The 20506-nt window shown below is 36.9% G+C and overlaps 1 protein-coding gene across 8 annotated transcripts in view; it reads left to right on the forward strand.

Moving 5' to 3' along the window:
• LOC117553660 (membrane cofactor protein-like) overlaps positions 1 to 20506 on the forward strand; it is a gene marked incomplete at its 3' end in the record, with an annotated part of 51996 nt that overhangs the window by 21443 nt on the left and 10047 nt on the right. For all 8 annotated transcript variants that reach the window (XM_034227669.1, XM_034227666.1, XM_034227668.1 and 5 more), the window contains 3 exon segments: positions 1510 to 1583; positions 13666 to 13845; positions 16547 to 16726. In XM_034227669.1, the coding sequence (XP_034083560.1) occupies positions 1510 to 1583; positions 13666 to 13845; positions 16547 to 16726 (434 nt within the window).

A 20506-nucleotide genomic window follows, 5' to 3' on the forward strand; every position in this document is an offset into this window, starting at 1 on the left:
CAAACTCCTCGTACGTGTCAACCTATCTGGAGATAAACCTGATTCTGAAGAACTGGAGATTGCTGTTGTTGTTGTTGTTGTTGTGTTGTACGCAAAGTTAGCGTGTTGCAGCCGTTTCATGCACTGATCAGGGGTTTCTTTGTGGGGACAAAACCTTTAAATGCAAATACATTTAAATCATTGAACCATAAATAAATACCGTGATGCCGTTCTAATTTGGAAAAGGCCGTGATATGAGTTTTTTTGTCGTCCCGCCTTATTTAGACATAGATGACACACGTGTACACATTGTTCATTTTAATTATAATTGGAATGCAACAGGTAGAGGTTAAGCACAATATGCTCTCTGAGTGTTCAGGGTTGTTAACCTGTTTTTGTTGTGTCTCAGGGCTTCTTCACATTTAAAAACCTATGAATGTGTCATACCCACCTAACGGGAAGAAACTCCGCTATCAGACGATACGAACCATTTTTACCGAAACAAAACACAAGTCTCACAAGAAGCGTCTAAATGAGCCCTGAACACACTCAGCACAGAACTCACGATAAAATACCCTTATTACTTATCGGATCTGCACAAACAAGATATCGATTAGCAAAATGAGATTCCACAGAAGTATAAGTATCATCACTGAGCGATCAGAACCCGCGACAGGGGAAGCGAACACAGACATCACACAATGTAGCTTTAGGGAGGAAACACGGCCAAATTGTCTTACCCTTTGCTGTTATTCTGATCAAAAGTCGTGTTCAATGGCATTACAATGATAACAACGCTGCTGAAGGTAATCTATAGGTTAATCCAATGTGTCTGTCACTTTGAAATTATTCCTGATAATCCATCCTCATATTTACTAGTTTGAGCCTAGGTTTCAGATTTCAGAGCGTAAGATAGGTTTCGCTTTGGGCAAACTGCGTGCGCATAGCTCTCACTCCTCAATGGTAACGTGTGTGTGTGGAACTTCCCCTTCGATTCTATTGGCTCTAACGGTTCAAAAGAGATGTCAATCATCAAAATCGACCAATGGGTTCCAGAGAAACGGCAAATCCACTCAAAATGACCCCAGAAGGTTTTTTGTTGTGCTAAACCTCTCTAAAAAGGTCAAATGTCACTTGTTTTGCATCAATCTTGATACAGGGTACTTATTACATGTTATAGTTTGGATTCCTAAAGCTTTTAGTCTACCTCACCATCATCCAAGGTTAGTTTTCACTATAAGAAATGTTTTATTTTTGGACAGACACTATAATTTACATTTTTTTTACTGTGTTCAATCTGAACATAAAAAACATCTATATTGATTCTGACTTTTCTACATCCAACTCACAGGTTTATCATTGCTTTGAGAACAAAGATTATTAATGTACCCCTTTTAGAAGTGAAGATATTGTCATTTGTCCTGGGAACGTCATTTTCGAGACCTGAAAAACAGGCTCCAGGCTTAACAGGTCAAAGGAAGAACATCTGCTCAAAAACAAATACGTTTTTTTTCTTATTTCTCTAATTAGTTACAATTTGGTTGGAAATCCGAATATCCTTTGTGGCAACGAGGGCTGGATGGGCCGGCCGCCTGTGTGTGAAGGTGAGTCTGTGTGTTCATACATCTATAATAAACTACCAGAGGGGGAAGTACAAATACTTTGTTACTGTACTTAAGTACATGTTTCTGGTATCAGTACTTTACTCCGCTACTTATTTTTCTGACCACTTTTTACTTTGACTTCTTACATGTTGAACCCAAATACCTGTACTTTCTACTTCTTACATGTTGAACCCAAATACCTGTACTTTCTACTTCTTACATGTTGAACCCAAATACCTGTACTTTCTACTTCTTACATGTTGAACACAAATACCTGTACTTTCTACTTCTTACATGTTGAACTCAAATACCTGTACTTTCTACTTCTTACATGTTGAACTCAAATACCTGTACTTTCTACTTCTTGCATGTTGAACTCAAATACCTGTACTTTCTACTTCTCTCATGTTGAACTCAAATACCTGTACTTTCTACTTCTTACATGTTGAACCCAAATACCTGTACTTTCTACTTCTTACATGTTGAACCCAAATACCTGTACTTTCTACTTCTTACATGTTGAACACAAATACCTGTACTTTCTACTTCTTACATGTTGAACTCAAATACCTGTACTTTCTACTTCTCACATGTTGAACACAAATACCTGTACTTTCTACTTCTCACATGTTGAACTCAAATACCTGTACTTTCTACTTCTTACATGTTGAACACAAATACCTGTACTTTCTACTTCTTACATGTTGAACTCAAATACCTGTACTTTCTACTTCTTACATGTTGAACTCAAATACCTGTACTTTCTACTTCTTACATGTTGAACACAAATACCTGTACTTTCTACTTCTTACATGTTGAACTCAAATACCTGTACTTTCTACTTCTTACATGTTGAACACAAATACCTGTACTTTCTACTTCTTACGTTGAACACAAATACCTGTACTTTCTACTTCTTACATGTTGAACACAAATACCTGTACTTTCTACTTCTCACATGTTGAACCCAAATACCTGTACTTTCTACTTCTTACATGTTGAACACAAATACCTGTACTTTCTACTTCTTACATGTTGAACTCAAATACCTGTACTTTCTACTTCTCACATGTTGAACACAAATACCTGTACTTTCTACTTCTTACATGTTGAACTCAAATACCTGTACTTTCTACTTCTTACATGTTGAACTCAAATACCTGTACTTTCTACTTCTCACATGTTGAACTCAAATACCTGTACTTTCTACTTCTTACATGTTGAACTCAAATACCTGTACTTTCTACTTCTTACATGTTGAACCCAAATACCTGTACTTTCTACTTCTTACATGTTGAACACAAATACCTGTACTTTCTACTTCTTACATGTTGAACTCAAATACCTGTACTTTCTACTTCTCACATGTTGAACACAAATACCTGTACTTTCTACTTCTCACATGTTGAACTCAAATACCTGTACTTTCTACTTCTTACATGTTGAACACAAATACCTGTACTTTCTACTTCTTACATGTTGAACTCAAATACCTGTACTTTCTACTTCTTACATGTTGAACTCAAATACCTGTACTTTCTACTTCTTACATGTTGAACCCAAATACCTGTACTTTCTACTTCTTACATGTTGAACACAAATACCTGTACTTTCTACTTCTTACATGTTGAACTCAAATACCTGTACTTTCTACTTCTCACATGTTGAACACAAATACCTGTACTTTCTACTTCTTACATGTTGAACTCAAATACCTGTACTTTCTACTTCTTACATGTTGAACTCAAATACCTGTACTTTCTACTTCTCACATGTTGAACTCAAATACCTGTACTTTCTACTTCTTACATGTTGAACTCAAATACCTGTACTTTCTACTTCTTACATGTTGAACCCAAATACCTGTACTTTCTACTTCTCACATGTTGAACACAAATACCTGTACTTTCTACTTCTCACATGTTGAACACAAATACCTGTACTTTCTACTTCTCTCATGTTGAACACAAATACCTGTACTTTCTACTTCTTACATGTTGAACACAAATACCTGTACTTTCTACTTCTTACATGTTGAACACAAATACCTGTACTTTCTACTTCTTACATGTTGAACACAAATACCTGTACTTTCTACTTCTTACATGTTGAACACAAATACCTGTACTTTCTACTTCTTACATGTTGAACACAAATACCTGTACTTTCTACTTCTTACATGTTGAACATAAATACCTGTACTTTCTACTTCTCTCATGTTGAACACAAATACCTGTACTTTCTACTTCTTACATGTTGAACTCAAATACCTGTACTTTCTACTTCTTACATGTTGAACCCAAATACCTGTACTTTCTACTTCTTACATGTTGAACTCAAATACCTGTACTTTCTACTTCTCACATGTTGAACACAAATACCTGTACTTTCTACTTCTTACATGTTGAACTCAAATACCTGTACTTTCTACTTCTTACATGTTTAACTCAAATACCTGTACTTTCTACTTCTTACATGTTGAACCCAAATACCTGTACTTTCTACTTCTTACATGTTGAACTCAAATACCTGTACTTTCTACTTCTTACATGTTTAACTCAAATACCTGTACTTTCTACTTCTTACATGTTGAACCCAAATACCTGTACTTTCTACTTCTTACATGTTGAACACAAATACCTGTACTTTCTACTTCTTACATGTTGAACACAAATACCTGTACTTTCTACTTCTTACATGTTGAACTCAAATACCTGTACTTTCTACTTCTTACATGTTGAACTCAAATACCTGTACTTTCTACTTCTTACATGTTTAACACAAATACCTGTACTCTCTACTTCTTACATGTTGAACTCAAATACCTGTACTTTCTACTTCTCACATGTTGAACTCAAATACCTGTACTTTCTACTTCTTACATGTTGAACACAAATACCTGTACTTTCTACTTCTTACACTTTGAACACAAATACCTGTACTTTCTACTTCTTACATGTTGAACTCAAATACCTGTACTTTCTACTTCTCACATGTTGAACTCAAATACCTGTACTTTCTACTTCTTACATGTTGAACACAAATACCTGTACTTTCTACTTCTTACATGTTGAACTCAAATACCTGTACTTTCTACTTCTTACATGTTGAACACAAATACCTGTACTTTCTACTTCTTACACGTTGAACACAAATACCTGTACTTTCTACTTCTCACATGTTGAACACAAATACCTGTACTTTCTACTTCTCACATGTTGAACTCAAATACCTGTACTTTCTACTTCTTACATGTTGAACTCAAATACCTGTACTTTCTACTTCTTACATGTTGAACTCAAATACCTGTACTTTCTACTTCTTACATGTTGAACACAAATACCTGTACTTTCTACTTCTTACATGTTGAACTCAAATACCTGTACTTTCTACTTCTTACATGTTGAACTCAAATACCTGTACTTTCTACTTCTCACATGTTGAACTCAAATACCTGTACTTTCTACTTCTTACATGTTGAACACAAATACCTGTACTTTCTACTTCTTACATGTTGAACACAAATACCTGTACTTTCTACTTCTCTCATGTTGAACTCAAATACCTGTACTTTCTACTTCTCACATGTTGAACCCAAATACCTGTACTTTCTACTTCTTACATGTTGAACACAAATACCTGTACTTTCTACTTCTCACATGTTGAACTCAAATACCTGTACTTTCTACTTCTTACATGTTGAACTCAAATACCTGTACTTTCTACTTCTTACATGTTGAACTCAAATACCTGTACTTTCTACTTCTCACATGTTGAACACAAATACCTGTACTTTCTACTTCTTACATGTTGAACTCAAATACCTGTACTTTCTACTTCTCACATGTTGAACTCAAATACCTGTACTTTCTACTTCTCACATGTTGAACTCAAATACCTGTACTTTCTACTTCTCTCATGTTGAACTCACATACCTGTACTTTCTACTTCTCACATGTTGAACACAAATACCTGTACTTTCTACTTCTCACATGTTGAACTCAAATACCTGTACTTTCTACTTCTTACATGTTGAACTCAAATACCTGTACTTTCTACTTCTTACATGTTGAACTCAAATACCTGTACTTTCTACTTCTTACATGTTGAACTCAAATACCTGTACTTTCTACTTCTTACATGTTGAACACAAATACCTGTACTTTCTACTTCTTACATGTTGAACTCAAATACCTGTACTTTCTACTTCTCACATGTTGAACACAAATACCTGTACTTTCTACTTCTCACATGTTGAACTCAAATACCTGTACTTTCTACTTCTCTCATGTTGAACTCAAATACCTGTACTTTCTACTTCTCACATGTTGAACTCACATACCTGTACTTTCTACTTCTCACATGTTGAACACAAATACCTGTACTTTCTACTTCTCACATGTTGAACACAAATACCTGTACTTTCTACTTCTTACATGTTGAACTCAAATACCTGTACTTTCTACTTCTTACATGTTGAACTCAAATACCTGTACTTTCTACTTCTTACATGTTGAACTCAAATACCTGTACTTTCTACTTCTCACATGTTGAACACAAATACCTGTACTTTCTACTTCTCACATGTTGAACTCAAATACCTGTACTTTCTACTTCTCTCATGTTGAACTCACATACCTGTACTTTCTACTTCTCACATGTTGAACACAAATACCTGTACTTTCTACTTCTCACATGTTGAACACAAATACCTGTACTTTCTACTTCTCTCATGTTGAACTCAAATACCTGTACTTTCTACTTCTCACATGTTGAACTCAAATACCTGTACTTTCTACTTCTCACATGTTGAACACAAATACCTGTACTTTCTACTTCTCACATGTTGAACACAAATACCTGTACTTTCTACTTCTTACATGTTGAACTCAAATACCTGTACTTTCTACTTCTTACATGTTGAACTCAAATACCTGTACTTTCTACTTCTTACATGTTGAACTCAAATACCTGTACTTTCTACTTCTCACATGTTGAACACAAATACCTGTACTTTCTACTTCTCACATGTTGAACTCAAATACCTGTACTTTCTACTTCTCTCATGTTGAACTCACATACCTGTACTTTCTACTTCTCACATGTTGAACACAAATACCTGTACTTTCTACTTCTCACATGTTGAACTCAAATACCTGTACTTTCTACTTCTTACATGTTGAACTCAAATACCTGTACTTTCTACTTCTTACATGTTGAACACAAATACCTGTACTTTCTACTTCTTACATGTTGAACACAAATACCTGTACTTTCTACTTCTTACATGTTGAACACAAATACCTGTACTTTCTACTTCTTACATGTTGAACCCAAATACCTGTACTTTCTACTTCTCACATGTTGAACTCAAATACCTGTACTTTCTACTTCTCACATGTTGAACTCAAATACCTGTACTTTCTACTTCTCACATGTTGAACACAAATACCTGTACTTTCTACTTCTTACATGTTGAACTCAAATACCTGTACTTTCTACTTCTTATATGTTGAACTCAAATACCTGTACTTTCTACTTCTTACATGTTGAACCCAAATACCTGTACTTTCTACTTCTTACATGTTGAACACAAATACCTGTACTTTCTACTTCTCACATGTTGAACTCAAATACCTGTACTTTCTACTTCTCACATGTTGAACACAAATACCTGTACTTTCTACTTCTCACATGTTGAACTCAAATACCTGTACTTTCTACTTCTTACATGTTGAACTCAAAATACCTGTACTTTCTACTTCTAACATGTTGAACACAAATACCTGTACTTTCTACTTCTTACATGTTGAACTCAAATACCTGTACTTTCTACTTCTTACATGTTGAACTCAAATACCTGTACTTTCTACTTCTTACATGTTGAACTCAAATACCTGTACTTTCTACTTCTTACACTTTGAACACAAATACCTGTACTTTCTACTTCTTATATGTTGAACTCAAATACCTGTACTTTCTACTTCTTACATGTTGAACCCAAATACCTGTACTTTCTACTTCTTACATGTTGAACTCAAATACCTGTACTTTCTACTTCTTACATGTTGAACTCAAATACCTGTACTTTCTACTTCTCACATGTTGAACTCAAATACCTGTACTTTCTACTTCTTACATATTGAACACAAATACCTGTACTTTCTACTTCTTACATGTTGAACTCAAATACCTGTACTTTCTACTTCTTACATGTTGAACCCAAATACCTGTACTTTCTACTTCTTACATGTTGAACTCAAATACCTGTACTTTCTACTTCTTACATGTTGAACTCAAATACCTGTACTTTCTACTTCTTATATGTTGAACTCAAATACCTGTACTTTCTACTTCTTACATGTTGAACCCAAATACCTGTACTTTCTACTTCTCACATGTTGAACTCAAATACCTGTACTTTCTACTTCTCACATGTTGAACTCAAATACCTGTACTTTCTACTTCTAACATGTTGAACACAAATACCTGTACTTTCTACTTCTCACATGTTGAACTCAAATACCTGTACTTTCTACTTCTCACATGTTGAACACAAATACCTGTACTTTCTACTTCTTACATGTTGAACTCAAATACCTGTACTTTCTACTTCTTACATGTTGAACTCAAATACCTGTACTTTCTACTTCTTACATGTTGAACTCAAATACTTGTACTTTCTACTTCTTACATGTTGAACCCAAATACCTGTACTTTCTACTTCTCACATGTTGAACACAAATACCTGTACTTTCTACTTCTTACATGTTGAACTCAAATACCTGTACTTTCTACTTCTTACATGTTGAACACAAATACCTGTACTTTCTACTTCTTACATGTTGAACACAAATACCTGTACTTTCTACTTCTTACATGTTGAACACAAATACCTGTACTTTCTACTTCTTACATGTTGAACCCAAATACCTGTACTTTCTACTTCTCACATGTTGAACTCAAATACCTGTACTTTCTACTTCTAACATGTTGAACACAAATACCTGTACTTTCTACTTCTCACATGTTGAACTCAAATACCTGTACTTTCTACTTCTCACATGTTGAACACAAATACCTGTACTTTCTACTTCTTACATGTTGAACTCAAATACCTGTACTTTCTACTTCTTATATGTTGAACTCAAATACCTGTACTTTCTACTTCTTACATGTTGAACACAAATACCTGTACTTTCTACTTCTCACATGTTGAACTCAAATACCTGTACTTTCTACTTCTCACATGTTGAACCCAAATACCTGTACTTTCTACTTCTTACATGTTGAACTCAAATACCTGTACTTTCTACTTCTTACATGTTGAACTCAAATACCTGTACTTTCTACTTCTTACATGTTGAACTCAAATACCTGTACTTTCTACTTCTTACATGTTGAACACAAATACCTGTACTTTCTACTTCTTACATATTGAACACAAATACCTGTACTTTCTACTTCTTACATGTTGATCTCAAATACCTGTACTTTCTACTTCTTACATGTTGATCTCAAATACCTGTACTTTCTACTTCTTACATGTTGAACTCAAATACCTGTACTTTCTACTTCTTACATGTTGAACACAAATACCTGTACTTTCTACTTCTCACATGTTGAACTCAAATACCTGTACTTTCTACTTCTTACATGTTGAACTCAAATACCTGTACTTTCTACTTCTTACATGTTGAACACAAATACCTGTACTTTCTACTTCTTACATGTTGAACTCAAATACCTGTACTTTCTACTTCTCACATGTTGAACACAAATACCTGTACTTTCTACTTCTTACATGTTGAACTCAAATACCTGTACTTTCTACTTCTCACATGTTGAACTCAAATACCTGTACTTTCTACTTCTCACATGTTGAACTCAAATACCTGTACTTTCTACTTCTCACATGTTGAACTCAAATACCTGTACTTTCTACTTCTTACATGTTGAACTCAAATACCTGTACTTTCTACTTCTTACATGTTGAACTCAAATACCTGTACTTTCTACTTCTTACATGTTGAACCCAAATACCTGTACTTTCTACTTCTTACATGTTGAACTCAAATACCTGTACTTTCTACTTCTTATATGTTGAACTCAAATACCTGTACTTTCTACTTCTTACATGTTGAACTCAAATACCTGTACTTTCTACTTCTTACATGTTGAACTCAAATACCTGTACTTTCTACTTCTTACATGTTGAACACAAATACCTGTACTTTCTACTTCTTACATGTTGAACTCAAATACCTGTACTTTCTACTTCTTACATGTTGAACACAAATACCTGTACTTTCTACTTCTTACATGTTGAACCCAAATACCTGTACTTTCTACTTCTTACATGTTGAACCCAAATACCTGTACTTTCTACTTCTTACATGTTGAACTCAAATACCTGTACTTTCTACTTCTTACATGTTGAACTCAAATACCTGTACTTTCTACTTCTTACATGTTGAACTCAAATACCTGTACTTTCTACTTCTTACATGTTTAACTCAAATACCTGTACTTTCTACTTCTTACATGTTGAACTCAAATACCTGTACTTTCTACTTCTTACATGTTGAACACAAATACCTGTACTTTCTACTTCTTACATGTTGAACTCTAATACCTGTACTTTCTACTTCTTACATGTTGAACCCAAATACCTGTACTTTCTACTTCTCACATGTTGAACTCAAATACCTGTACTTTCTACTTCTAACATGTTGAACACAAATACCTGTACTTTCTACTTCTCACATGTTGAACTCAAATACCTGTACTTTCTACTTCTCACATGTTGAACACAAATACCTGTACTTTCTACTTCTTACATGTTGAACTCAAATACCTGTACTTTCTACTTCTTACATGTTGAACTCAAATACCTGTACTTTCTACTTCTTACATGTTGAACTCAAATACTTGTACTTTCTACTTCTTACATGTTGAACCCAAATACCTGTACTTTCTACTTCTCACATGTTGAACACAAATACCTGTACTTTCTACTTCTTACATGTTGAACTCAAATACCTGTACTTTCTACTTCTTACATGTTGAACACAAATACCTGTACTTTCTACTTCTTACATGTTGAACCCAAATACCTGTACTTTCTACTTCTCACATGTTGAACACAAATACCTGTACTTTCTACTTCTTACATGTTGAACTCAAATACCTGTACTTTCTACTTCTCACATGTTGAACACAAATACCTGTACTTTCTACTTCTTACATGTTGAACTCAAATACCTGTACTTTCTACTTCTTACATGTTGAACACAAATACCTGTACTTTCTACTTCTTACATGTTGAACACAAATACCTGTACTTTCTACTTCTTACATGTTGAACACAAATACCTGTACTTTCTACTTCTTACATGTTGAACCCAAATACCTGTACTTTCTACTTCTCACATGTTGAACTCAAATACCTGTACTTTCTACTTCTAACATGTTGAACACAAATACCTGTACTTTCTACTTCTCACATGTTGAACTCAAATACCTGTACTTTCTACTTCTCACATGTTGAACACAAATACCTGTACTTTCTACTTCTTACATGTTGAACTCAAATACCTGTACTTTCTACTTCTTATATGTTGAACTCAAATACCTGTACTTTCTACTTCTCACATGTTGAACACAAATACCTGTACTTTCTACTTCTCACATGTTGAACTCAAATACCTGTACTTTCTACTTCTCACATGTTGAACCCAAATACCTGTACTTTCTACTTCTTACATGTTGAACTCAAATACCTGTACTTTCTACTTCTTACATGTTGAACTCAAATACCTGTACTTTCTACTTCTTACATGTTGAACACAAATACCTGTACTTTCTACTTCTTACATGTTGAACTCAAATACCTGTACTTTCTACTTCTTACATATTGAACACAAATACCTGTACTTTCTACTTCTTACATGTTGATCTCAAATACCTGTACTTTCTACTTCTTACATGTTGAACTCAAATACCTGTACTTTCTACTTCTTACATGTTGAACACAAATACCTGTACTTTCTACTTCTCACATGTTGAACTCAAATACCTGTACTTTCTACTTCTTACATGTTGAACTCAAATACCTGTACTTTCTACTTCTTACATGTTGAACACAAATACCTGTACTTTCTACTTCTTACATGTTGAACTCAAATACCTGTACTTTCTACTTCTCACATGTTGAACACAAATACCTGTACTTTCTACTTCTTACATGTTGAACTCAAATACCTGTACTTTCTACTTCTCACATGTTGAACTCAAATACCTGTACTTTCTACTTCTCACATGTTGAACTCAAATACCTGTACTTTCTACTTCTCACATGTTGAACTCAAATACCTGTACTTTCTACTTCTTACATGTTGAACTCAAATACCTGTACTTTCTACTTCTTACATGTTGAACTCAAATACCTGTACTTTCTACTTCTTACATGTTGAACCCAAATACCTGTACTTTCTACTTCTTACATGTTGAACTCAAATACCTGTACTTTCTACTTCTTACATGTTGAACTCAAATACCTGTACTTTCTACTTCTTACATGTTGAACTCAAATACCTGTACTTTCTACTTCTTACATGTTGAACTCAAATACCTGTACTTTCTACTTCTTACATGTTGAACACAAATACCTGTACTTTCTACTTCTTACATGTTGAACTCAAATACCTGTACTTTCTACTTCTTACATGTTGAACACAAATACCTGTACTTTCTACTTCTTACATGTTGAACCCAAATACCTGTACTTTCTACTTCTTACATGTTGAACCCAAATACCTGTACTTTCTACTTCTTACATGTTGAACTCAAATACCTGTACTTTCTACTTCTTACATGTTGAACTCAAATACCTGTACTTTCTACTTCTTACATGTTGAACTCAAATACCTGTACTTTCTACTTCTTACATGTTGAATACAAATACCTGTACTTTCTACTTCTTACATGTTGAACACAAATACCTGTACTTTCTACTTCTTACATGTTGAACTCTAATACCTGTACTTTCTACTTCTTACATGTTGAACTCAAATACCTGTACTTTCTACTTCTTACATGTTGAACTCAAATACCTGTACTTTCTACTTCTTACATATTGAACACAAATACCTGTACTTTCTACTTCTTACATGTTGAACTCAAATACCTGTACTTTCTACTTCTTACATATTGAACACAAATACCTATACTTTCTACTTCTTACATGTTGAACCCAAATACCTGTACTTTCTACTTCTTACATGTTGAACTCAAATACCTGTACTTTCTACTTCTTACATGTTGAACACAAATACCTGTACTTTCTACTTCTTACATGTTGAACTCAAATACCTGTACTTTCTACTTCTCACATGTTGAACTCAAATACCTGTACTTTCTACTTCTTACATGTTGAACTCAAATACCTGTACTTTCTACTTCTTACATGTTGAACTCAAATACTTGTACTTTCTACTTCTCTCATTTCCCAAACAGCTGGTTCCTTTAGTCTGAATGTGTGTTTGATGCGTGATCATTATTCTTTAGAGTCATTGCGTGCCTATTGATTTGAACACGATCCGTGTATCCATCATTTCCTGGTCTTCTCTAAAGAAGAGGGACCAATGGAAACGTTGTCATGTTGCCGTTGTTCAGCATGGAAACATTCATTAGCTAACAATGACATTATTGTTCTATTAATATAAAGGGAGGTCAGGTACTCTTTAAAACAGCTGCTAGCTATGGGTACTTTTTACTGAAGTACATTTCAAAGCCTCTTTACTTTCACTTGAGTAAAGAAGTTTAGTCAGTACTTCTACTTTCACCAGAATATCTTTAAACACGAGTATCTGTACTTCTACTTGAGTTAAGGATACTTTTACCATCTCTGTAAATGACTACTAACATCAGGTCCCAGATCTCAGAGGCTGGCGCAAAATGATATCTGAGTTGGTTCCCCTGGATAATATACTAATGTTCTAGCGTATTTGCATCTGCTATGTGATTACTGAGTTTGTAACATAGAAACTCTCCGTCTCTTCCCATGTATTGAATGTTTCAGTGATGTACTGTCATCCTCCGAAGACTCCGACCATCGGCAGCTTCTATCCGGTCAAAGAGGAGTATGAATACAGAGAGGTGATCGTGTTCTCCTGTCCTGACACTTTCACCCTGAACGGATCGAAGTCTCTGTCCTGCTCAGAGTCCGGGGTCTTTTCGCCGGCCGTCCCGGAGTGTGTCCGTAAGTCCTTTATAATCTACAATACACCCTTTCAAACCTTTCTATATATTGTAATATACATGCCATTTATTGTAGTGCAATGTGCACATTTTTACTTTATATATATATTTTTCTAATGTTATTTTACATCCTTTTTTTTGGGATGTTTTATTTAATATAAATTGCTTGTCTTTATTCCTCGACTTCCTTTGTTCATATACCATTTTTTAAATCTTTATTTTTTTTTACGTTTTGCGGGGGCTGCCGTTTTTCTTTCACGAAACTGTGTCTTAGGGCTTCTTAACATTTAAAAACCTATTCATGTGTCATACCCACTTAACGGTTAGAAACTCAGCTAACTGACGATATGAACAATTTTTACCGAAACAAAACACAATTTTCACTAGAAGCGTCTAAATGAGCGCTGAGCGAAAAAATGCTAACACGCTTAGCACAGAACTCACGGTAGAAATACTTTATTACTAATCGGATCTGCACAAGCAAGATATCAGATTCCACTGATTCTATAGGTATTAGTATCATCACTGAGCGACAGGGGAAGCAAACACAGACATCACAACACGTAGCTTAACGGAGCTAAAAACGGGAAATAGTCTTACCTTTGCTGTTATTCTGATCAAAAGTCGTGTTCAATGGCATTAAAACGATAAAAACGCTGAAGGTTAATCCATAGTGTAAGGGAAACTTCTGCAGCAATGGAGAGTCAGGACTCAGAGAGACACGAGGAGAGTTGGAGCTTTGATGTCAAACACTGGTGTTTTATTACAAGTATCGGCCGGAGAATTTCACATCACAAGTCACAGCAGCCAGAGGTTCTGACTGCCCGGAGAGTTGCCACATCAATTCTGCCCAGTCTCTCTCTCGATAGACCTTTTAACTAGTTTACAGAGAGTTAATCAACAGCTGGGAACACTGGAGATATCCCCAACATCTGGAGACACTCAATCACTTGTCTGACTCTTAGGCTCTGTGTCCGAGAGTTGACTAGTCATAGACTGAGAAATATCAACATATGACTGCATTAGCACATTCCTTACGGGAGATAACAGAGTCAGGGTTGGTCGTAAACGTCAACACACAGAAAGGTTAAATATCTTAGGAGTAAGGAAGAATTATTCCCTAACACATAGGTTAATCCAATGTGTCTGTCACTTTGGATGATTACTGATAATCCATCATCATATTTATGGCAAAAACTGAGTTTTCATATATAGCTGCATGAGTGTATGACAGCTTCCGGTTTGGGGCATTCTGGCTATGCATCACTCATTCACCAATGGGTAATGTTTAGATGGATTTGAGGAACTTCCCCTTCGATTCTATTGGCTCTAACGGTTAAAAAGAGATGTCAATCGACCGTCAAATCCACCGTGGGGGGCCAGAGATATGGAAAATGCACCCAAATGACCAGAGGTGGGTTTTTTTTTTCTAAATCTCTCTAAAAAGGTCAAATGTCACTTGTTTTGCATCAATCTTGATACAGGGTACTTATTATATGTTATAGTTTGGATTCTTAAAGCTTTTAGTCTACCTTACCATCATTCAAGGGTGGTTTCACTATAAGTAATGCTTTATGGACACTATAATTAACATTTTTTTACTATGTTCAATCTGAATTTACTTTCACATAAAAAAAATCTATATTGATTCTGACTCTTCCATATCCAACTCACAGGTTTATCATTGCTTTGAGAAAAAAGATTATTAATTTTCCCCTTTTAGAAGATATGGTCCTTTGTTCTGGGAATGTCATTTTGGAGCCTGAGACCTGGAACACAGGCTCAGGGCTAAACAGGTTATATTAATATCTTTATTTGATCCTTTTATTGGATGTCTGCACCCTCTTACTCTCGCCGTGCGCCCTCAAACCAAAACGCAGGTTTTCCCTGTAAAATGTTAAAGTGATGCCAGAAAACAATATTCCTGCTCGTCAGAAACTGAATAATGACGTCAGGCGGCAGAGACAGCTTAATTACGGGATGGATGTCCGGTGGGTCTGACACTGAAACTGAGATTTTTGTTTCTTTTCCTTTTCTCTGTAGAGGAAGTAAAGAAACCTCTGGATTTATTTGTTGTTTGAGGAGCAACATATGACTCAGCAGTCGGGATGGGTTTCGTTTTTTGTATCGGTACCGGTGTTTTTCGATACTCTTATCGATACTTTTCAAAAGTGGATAATATCGTCTGTTAGCTGAGTTTCTTCCCGTTAAGTGGGTATGACATATGAATAGGTTGTTCAATGTTAAGAAGCCTTGAGACGCTGTTTCTTGCAAGATGTTGCGTCTGCCCCCGGGAGTCTCACAACAACAAGAGCGCTGTTAGGAGAGATGACGAGTGGCATTCACAGTGGCCAATCAGAGGGGTACTCAAACCGGATATGTCACACAGGATGAGGGTTCCCAACCAACCAGAATTGTTTCATCTAAGGAAGTAGCGTAATTCATATACCGATAGCAGCACCGTTTGTCCAGCGGCTTAACGGTATACCGATACCGTCCAATCGGCTACCGGTACTGACTTAGTACCGGTTCTCGATACCCATCCCTACTCAGCAGCTTTAAGACATGAAGACACTTTTATTCACTTCACTTCATTTAACATGTTCCCATTGCATCTCAGCTCTGACTCTAATTTACTCTAAATCAGTTGTTTTTGGACATTTTTCTGAATTTCCTTCCTGTGTATTTTGATGTTCTTTCAGAGATAGATTGTAAGGAGCCAGTTGTTGAGTTCGGTCATTGGGATTCGGGGTCGCGGGGCCCCTACACTTACAAGGCTACCGTCACGTTCAAGTGCGACAAGGGGTACAGGATGACAAATTCTGCCACCATAATCTGTGGGATCAACGAACTGTGGGAGCCTGCACTCCCAAAATGTGAAGGTGAGTCTCAAAGAAAATCCTATTTAGATAAACCTGGGGAGTTTCAATTAGGGCTGCGCTATAGAGCGGTGCAGGGAGGACGTATTTACCCTGAAGGAAGCTGCTGGTTCCCTCCACAAAAAGCAATAGGATTTCTCCAGAGGATTTAGGAAAATAGCTGGAAATAAGGTCTGTGGAAAACGACCCTGTTTGATAAATGCACGTTTTGTTCAGCCGGATAATCTCCACATGTCTTCCCTGCTTTTATAATGTTGGAATCATAAATCTAATGTCCAGAAGCAAAATGCTAACGTTATGCTATAAAGGAAGTACCTCAGCACCAAATCCCTCCATAACCCCCCCCTTACCCACATCGATTCCTGTCTGACAGCTATTCAATCTTGGATGCAACATAACCTCCTCAAACTGAACAGCAACAAAACAGAACTCCTCCTAATCGGCTCCAAATCCACCCTCAGCAAGGTCACTAACATAACTCTCACCATCGACGGCACCATTGTTTCCCCATCCAATCAGGCACGCCACCTTGGCGTAATCTTTGACCCCACCCTCTCCCTCGAACCTCACATCCGCCAAACAGTCAAAACCTCATTTTTCCACCTCCGCAATATTGCAAAAATCCGACCCTCTCTCACCCGCCCCGCAGCCGAACGACTAATCCATGCCTTCATTTCCTCCCGCCTCGACTACTGCAACTCACTTCTTTACGGCATCAGCACTACATCCCTCAACAGACTCCAACGGGTTCAAAATGCAGTTGCACGTCTCCTCACGCATACCACATCATGGCATCACATCACCCCAGTCCTCAAAGACCTCCACTGGCTTCCTGTCTCCCATCGCATCAACTACAAAGTTCTGGTCCTCACCTACAAAGCACTCCACCATCTGGCCCCCCCTTATCTCACAAACCTTCTCACTCCTTATCAACCTCCACGGTCCCTCAGATCCACCGCAGCCGGACTCCTATCCATTCCCACATCCACACTCTGCAGCTTTGGGGACAGAGCCTTCTCAGTGGCAGCTCCTCGGCTCTGGAAGTCCCTCCCCCAAGATCTCCGTGACTCTGAGTCCCTCACAGTCTTTCAGTCCTGCCTCAAAACACATCTTTTCAACTCTGTCTACCCATAAGCCCCCCCCCCCCCTCTCAATCAACTTCCTCTTGACTGCCTTTTTATTTTATTTTTATTTTATTTTTTATTTTAATATACTTACTTGTTTGCCTGTCCTTGTCTGTCTACCCTCCCTCATACTGTAAAGCGTCTTTGAGTTGTGAAAAGCGCTATATAAATAAAATGCTTTATTAGGGCCCGAGCACGGAGTGCTAGGACCCAACGGCGTCCTAGCACGAAGTGCGAGGATACCTATTGTTATTGGTGGTATTATTATTTTTAGTCGCCATCTTTCCTGTTTTTGAGGCCTTTAGGACAAAGTTGTATAATTTTGCACAGATTCCAGAATCGGTGAAAATTACAATATTCTGGACTCAATTTGTTAAAATATTCCAACATGCTCGCTAGCGCCACCAATTCCATTTCGGAAAAATTCACAAAGTCGCACCGTAACTCCGAATGACCTGAAATTTTGCACACATATCCGGGTGGACCTGCTCTACAAATAATCCAATTGGAACCCTAAGCTCCGCCTACATTTTTTCTTTTTAATTGGCATAATTTACATACACAGTTAAATATTCACTTAAATTTCAATTTTCAGTTTATCAACACCAAACTTCGTATACAGCATCGTTGGAGGGTCAGACACATGACCCTAGGAGATGAGCATGTTCAAACGATAAATATTTCCGCCATGAATTAAAACGTACTCGCAAAAAGGCGGGGCTTGGAAATAAATGCTCATAATTCATCAACAATGTATCCAAACATCACAGATTTTGGTGGAAACGTTCAGTCTGTCTTGGGGAATAGGCACACCAAAGCATTTTCATTTTGTACTATAGGGGGCGCCAAAAACACCACCAATTTATAATTCAAGAGCGGATGGACTAATCTTTTTTTTTTTTTTTTTTACACATACTCTCGGGGCGACTACGAACTTAGATTCAAAGTGTCGAAACAAATGCAGAATGTGGGCGTGGCCTATACATTATTTTAAAATTGCGATAGCATAAAATGAGCTTCGGACGCAAAACTTTGGACACACGTCAGAGCCCAGGACCTTTTCGAGAATGTAAAAAAAAAACGTACATTTTCAAAAAAACTGCTCACTAGCGCCCCCTATTATGTGGTAGTCACATATAGTTTCTCAGAACTTCACGAAATTTGGCACAGACATTTCTCATGGAATTGCGGATATATTTGTAAATACATTCCATTAGACCCGCCCCCCAGAAAGTCGGCCATTTTGAAAGATGTGCGTTTTTCAGCCATTTTACGCACGTTCTTGCGAACTCCTCCTAGGGGAATGATCGGAAAAATTCCAATGCAGGAAAGGTTTAGCCCCTATCCAATATGATACTTAATTGAGGAGCACATTTTTGAAAAATCACTCGTGGAGGTCGTAAGCTAACAGCGAATACACAATTTTTGACGATTTAAATGGCGCAAATTACTGCAAACTGCTCGCATATAGTTTTTCCGATATTCACGAAACGCTGTATACATATTGCTATTATGATTGCACACATATTTCAAATTGCCTTCCATTAGCCCCGCCCCCCAGGAAGTCGGCCATTTAGAAAAATGTGCGTTTTTCATGCATTTTAAGCACATTCTTGCAAACTGCTCCTAGGGGAATGATTGGAAAAATTCAAATCCAGCACAAGTTCAGCCCCTATCCAATATGATGCTAAATTGAGAAGAACATTTTTTTATAGCTCAATCGTGGAGGTCGTAAGCTAACAGCGAATACACCATTTATTACGATTTACATGTCACAAATGACTCCAAATGACTCCAAACTACTCGCGTATACTTTTTCCAATATTCACGAAACGCTGTATACATATTGCTATTATGATTGCACACATATTTCAAATTGCCTTCCATTAGCCCCGCCCACCAGAAAGTCGGCCATTTTGAAAAATGGCCGTTTTTCATGCATTTTAAGGACATTTCTGCAAACTCCTCATAGGGGAATGATCGGAACAATTCCAATCCAGGACAACTTCAGCGCATATCCAATGTCATGCTACTTTGAGAAGGAATAGTCCTTCGCTCAAACGGGGAGCTCGTAGGCTAACGGAGAATGTACCATTTTTTACCAATTATATGTCGGATAAGCTACTGAGGCCTGCCTGTTTGCCTGGCACATCAACTCTCACACACACACACACACACACACACACACACACACACACACACACACACACACACACACACACACACACACACACACACACCTACTGTTAGTCCAACAACACTCTTTTCTGGCGGCATATTCATTACAACAGACACCTATACACTCCCTAACCCTAACCCTACTGTTTATTTGTAGATATCTCTTCTGCTTTCTGCACTGACCTCAGCAGCTGTTCTCACTGTAACATCACCTAACATCCAGGGGACATGTGATTAGTGAGTAAACAAATGGTAAAGGGCAGAAAGTCTGATGCACATTTGATCATCTCAAATAACTTATAATCACAACAGGAACAGTTTGCAGAGCTGTGCTTCGTTGACAGAAGTCCAGCCATGCGTCACACCTCTTTTAAACATCACTGTTGGCTGAAATCGTCTCAGGAGAATACTTCAGTGTACCCTCGGTTATAGCTCCTCCAGAGACACTCCTCTCTCCTCTAAATCAGTGTATCCTCGGTTA

This window comes from Gymnodraco acuticeps, unplaced genomic scaffold (genome assembly GCF_902827175.1).
Source record: "Gymnodraco acuticeps unplaced genomic scaffold, fGymAcu1.1, whole genome shotgun sequence".
Lineage (NCBI taxonomy): Eukaryota > Metazoa > Chordata > Actinopteri > Perciformes > Bathydraconidae > Gymnodraco > Gymnodraco acuticeps.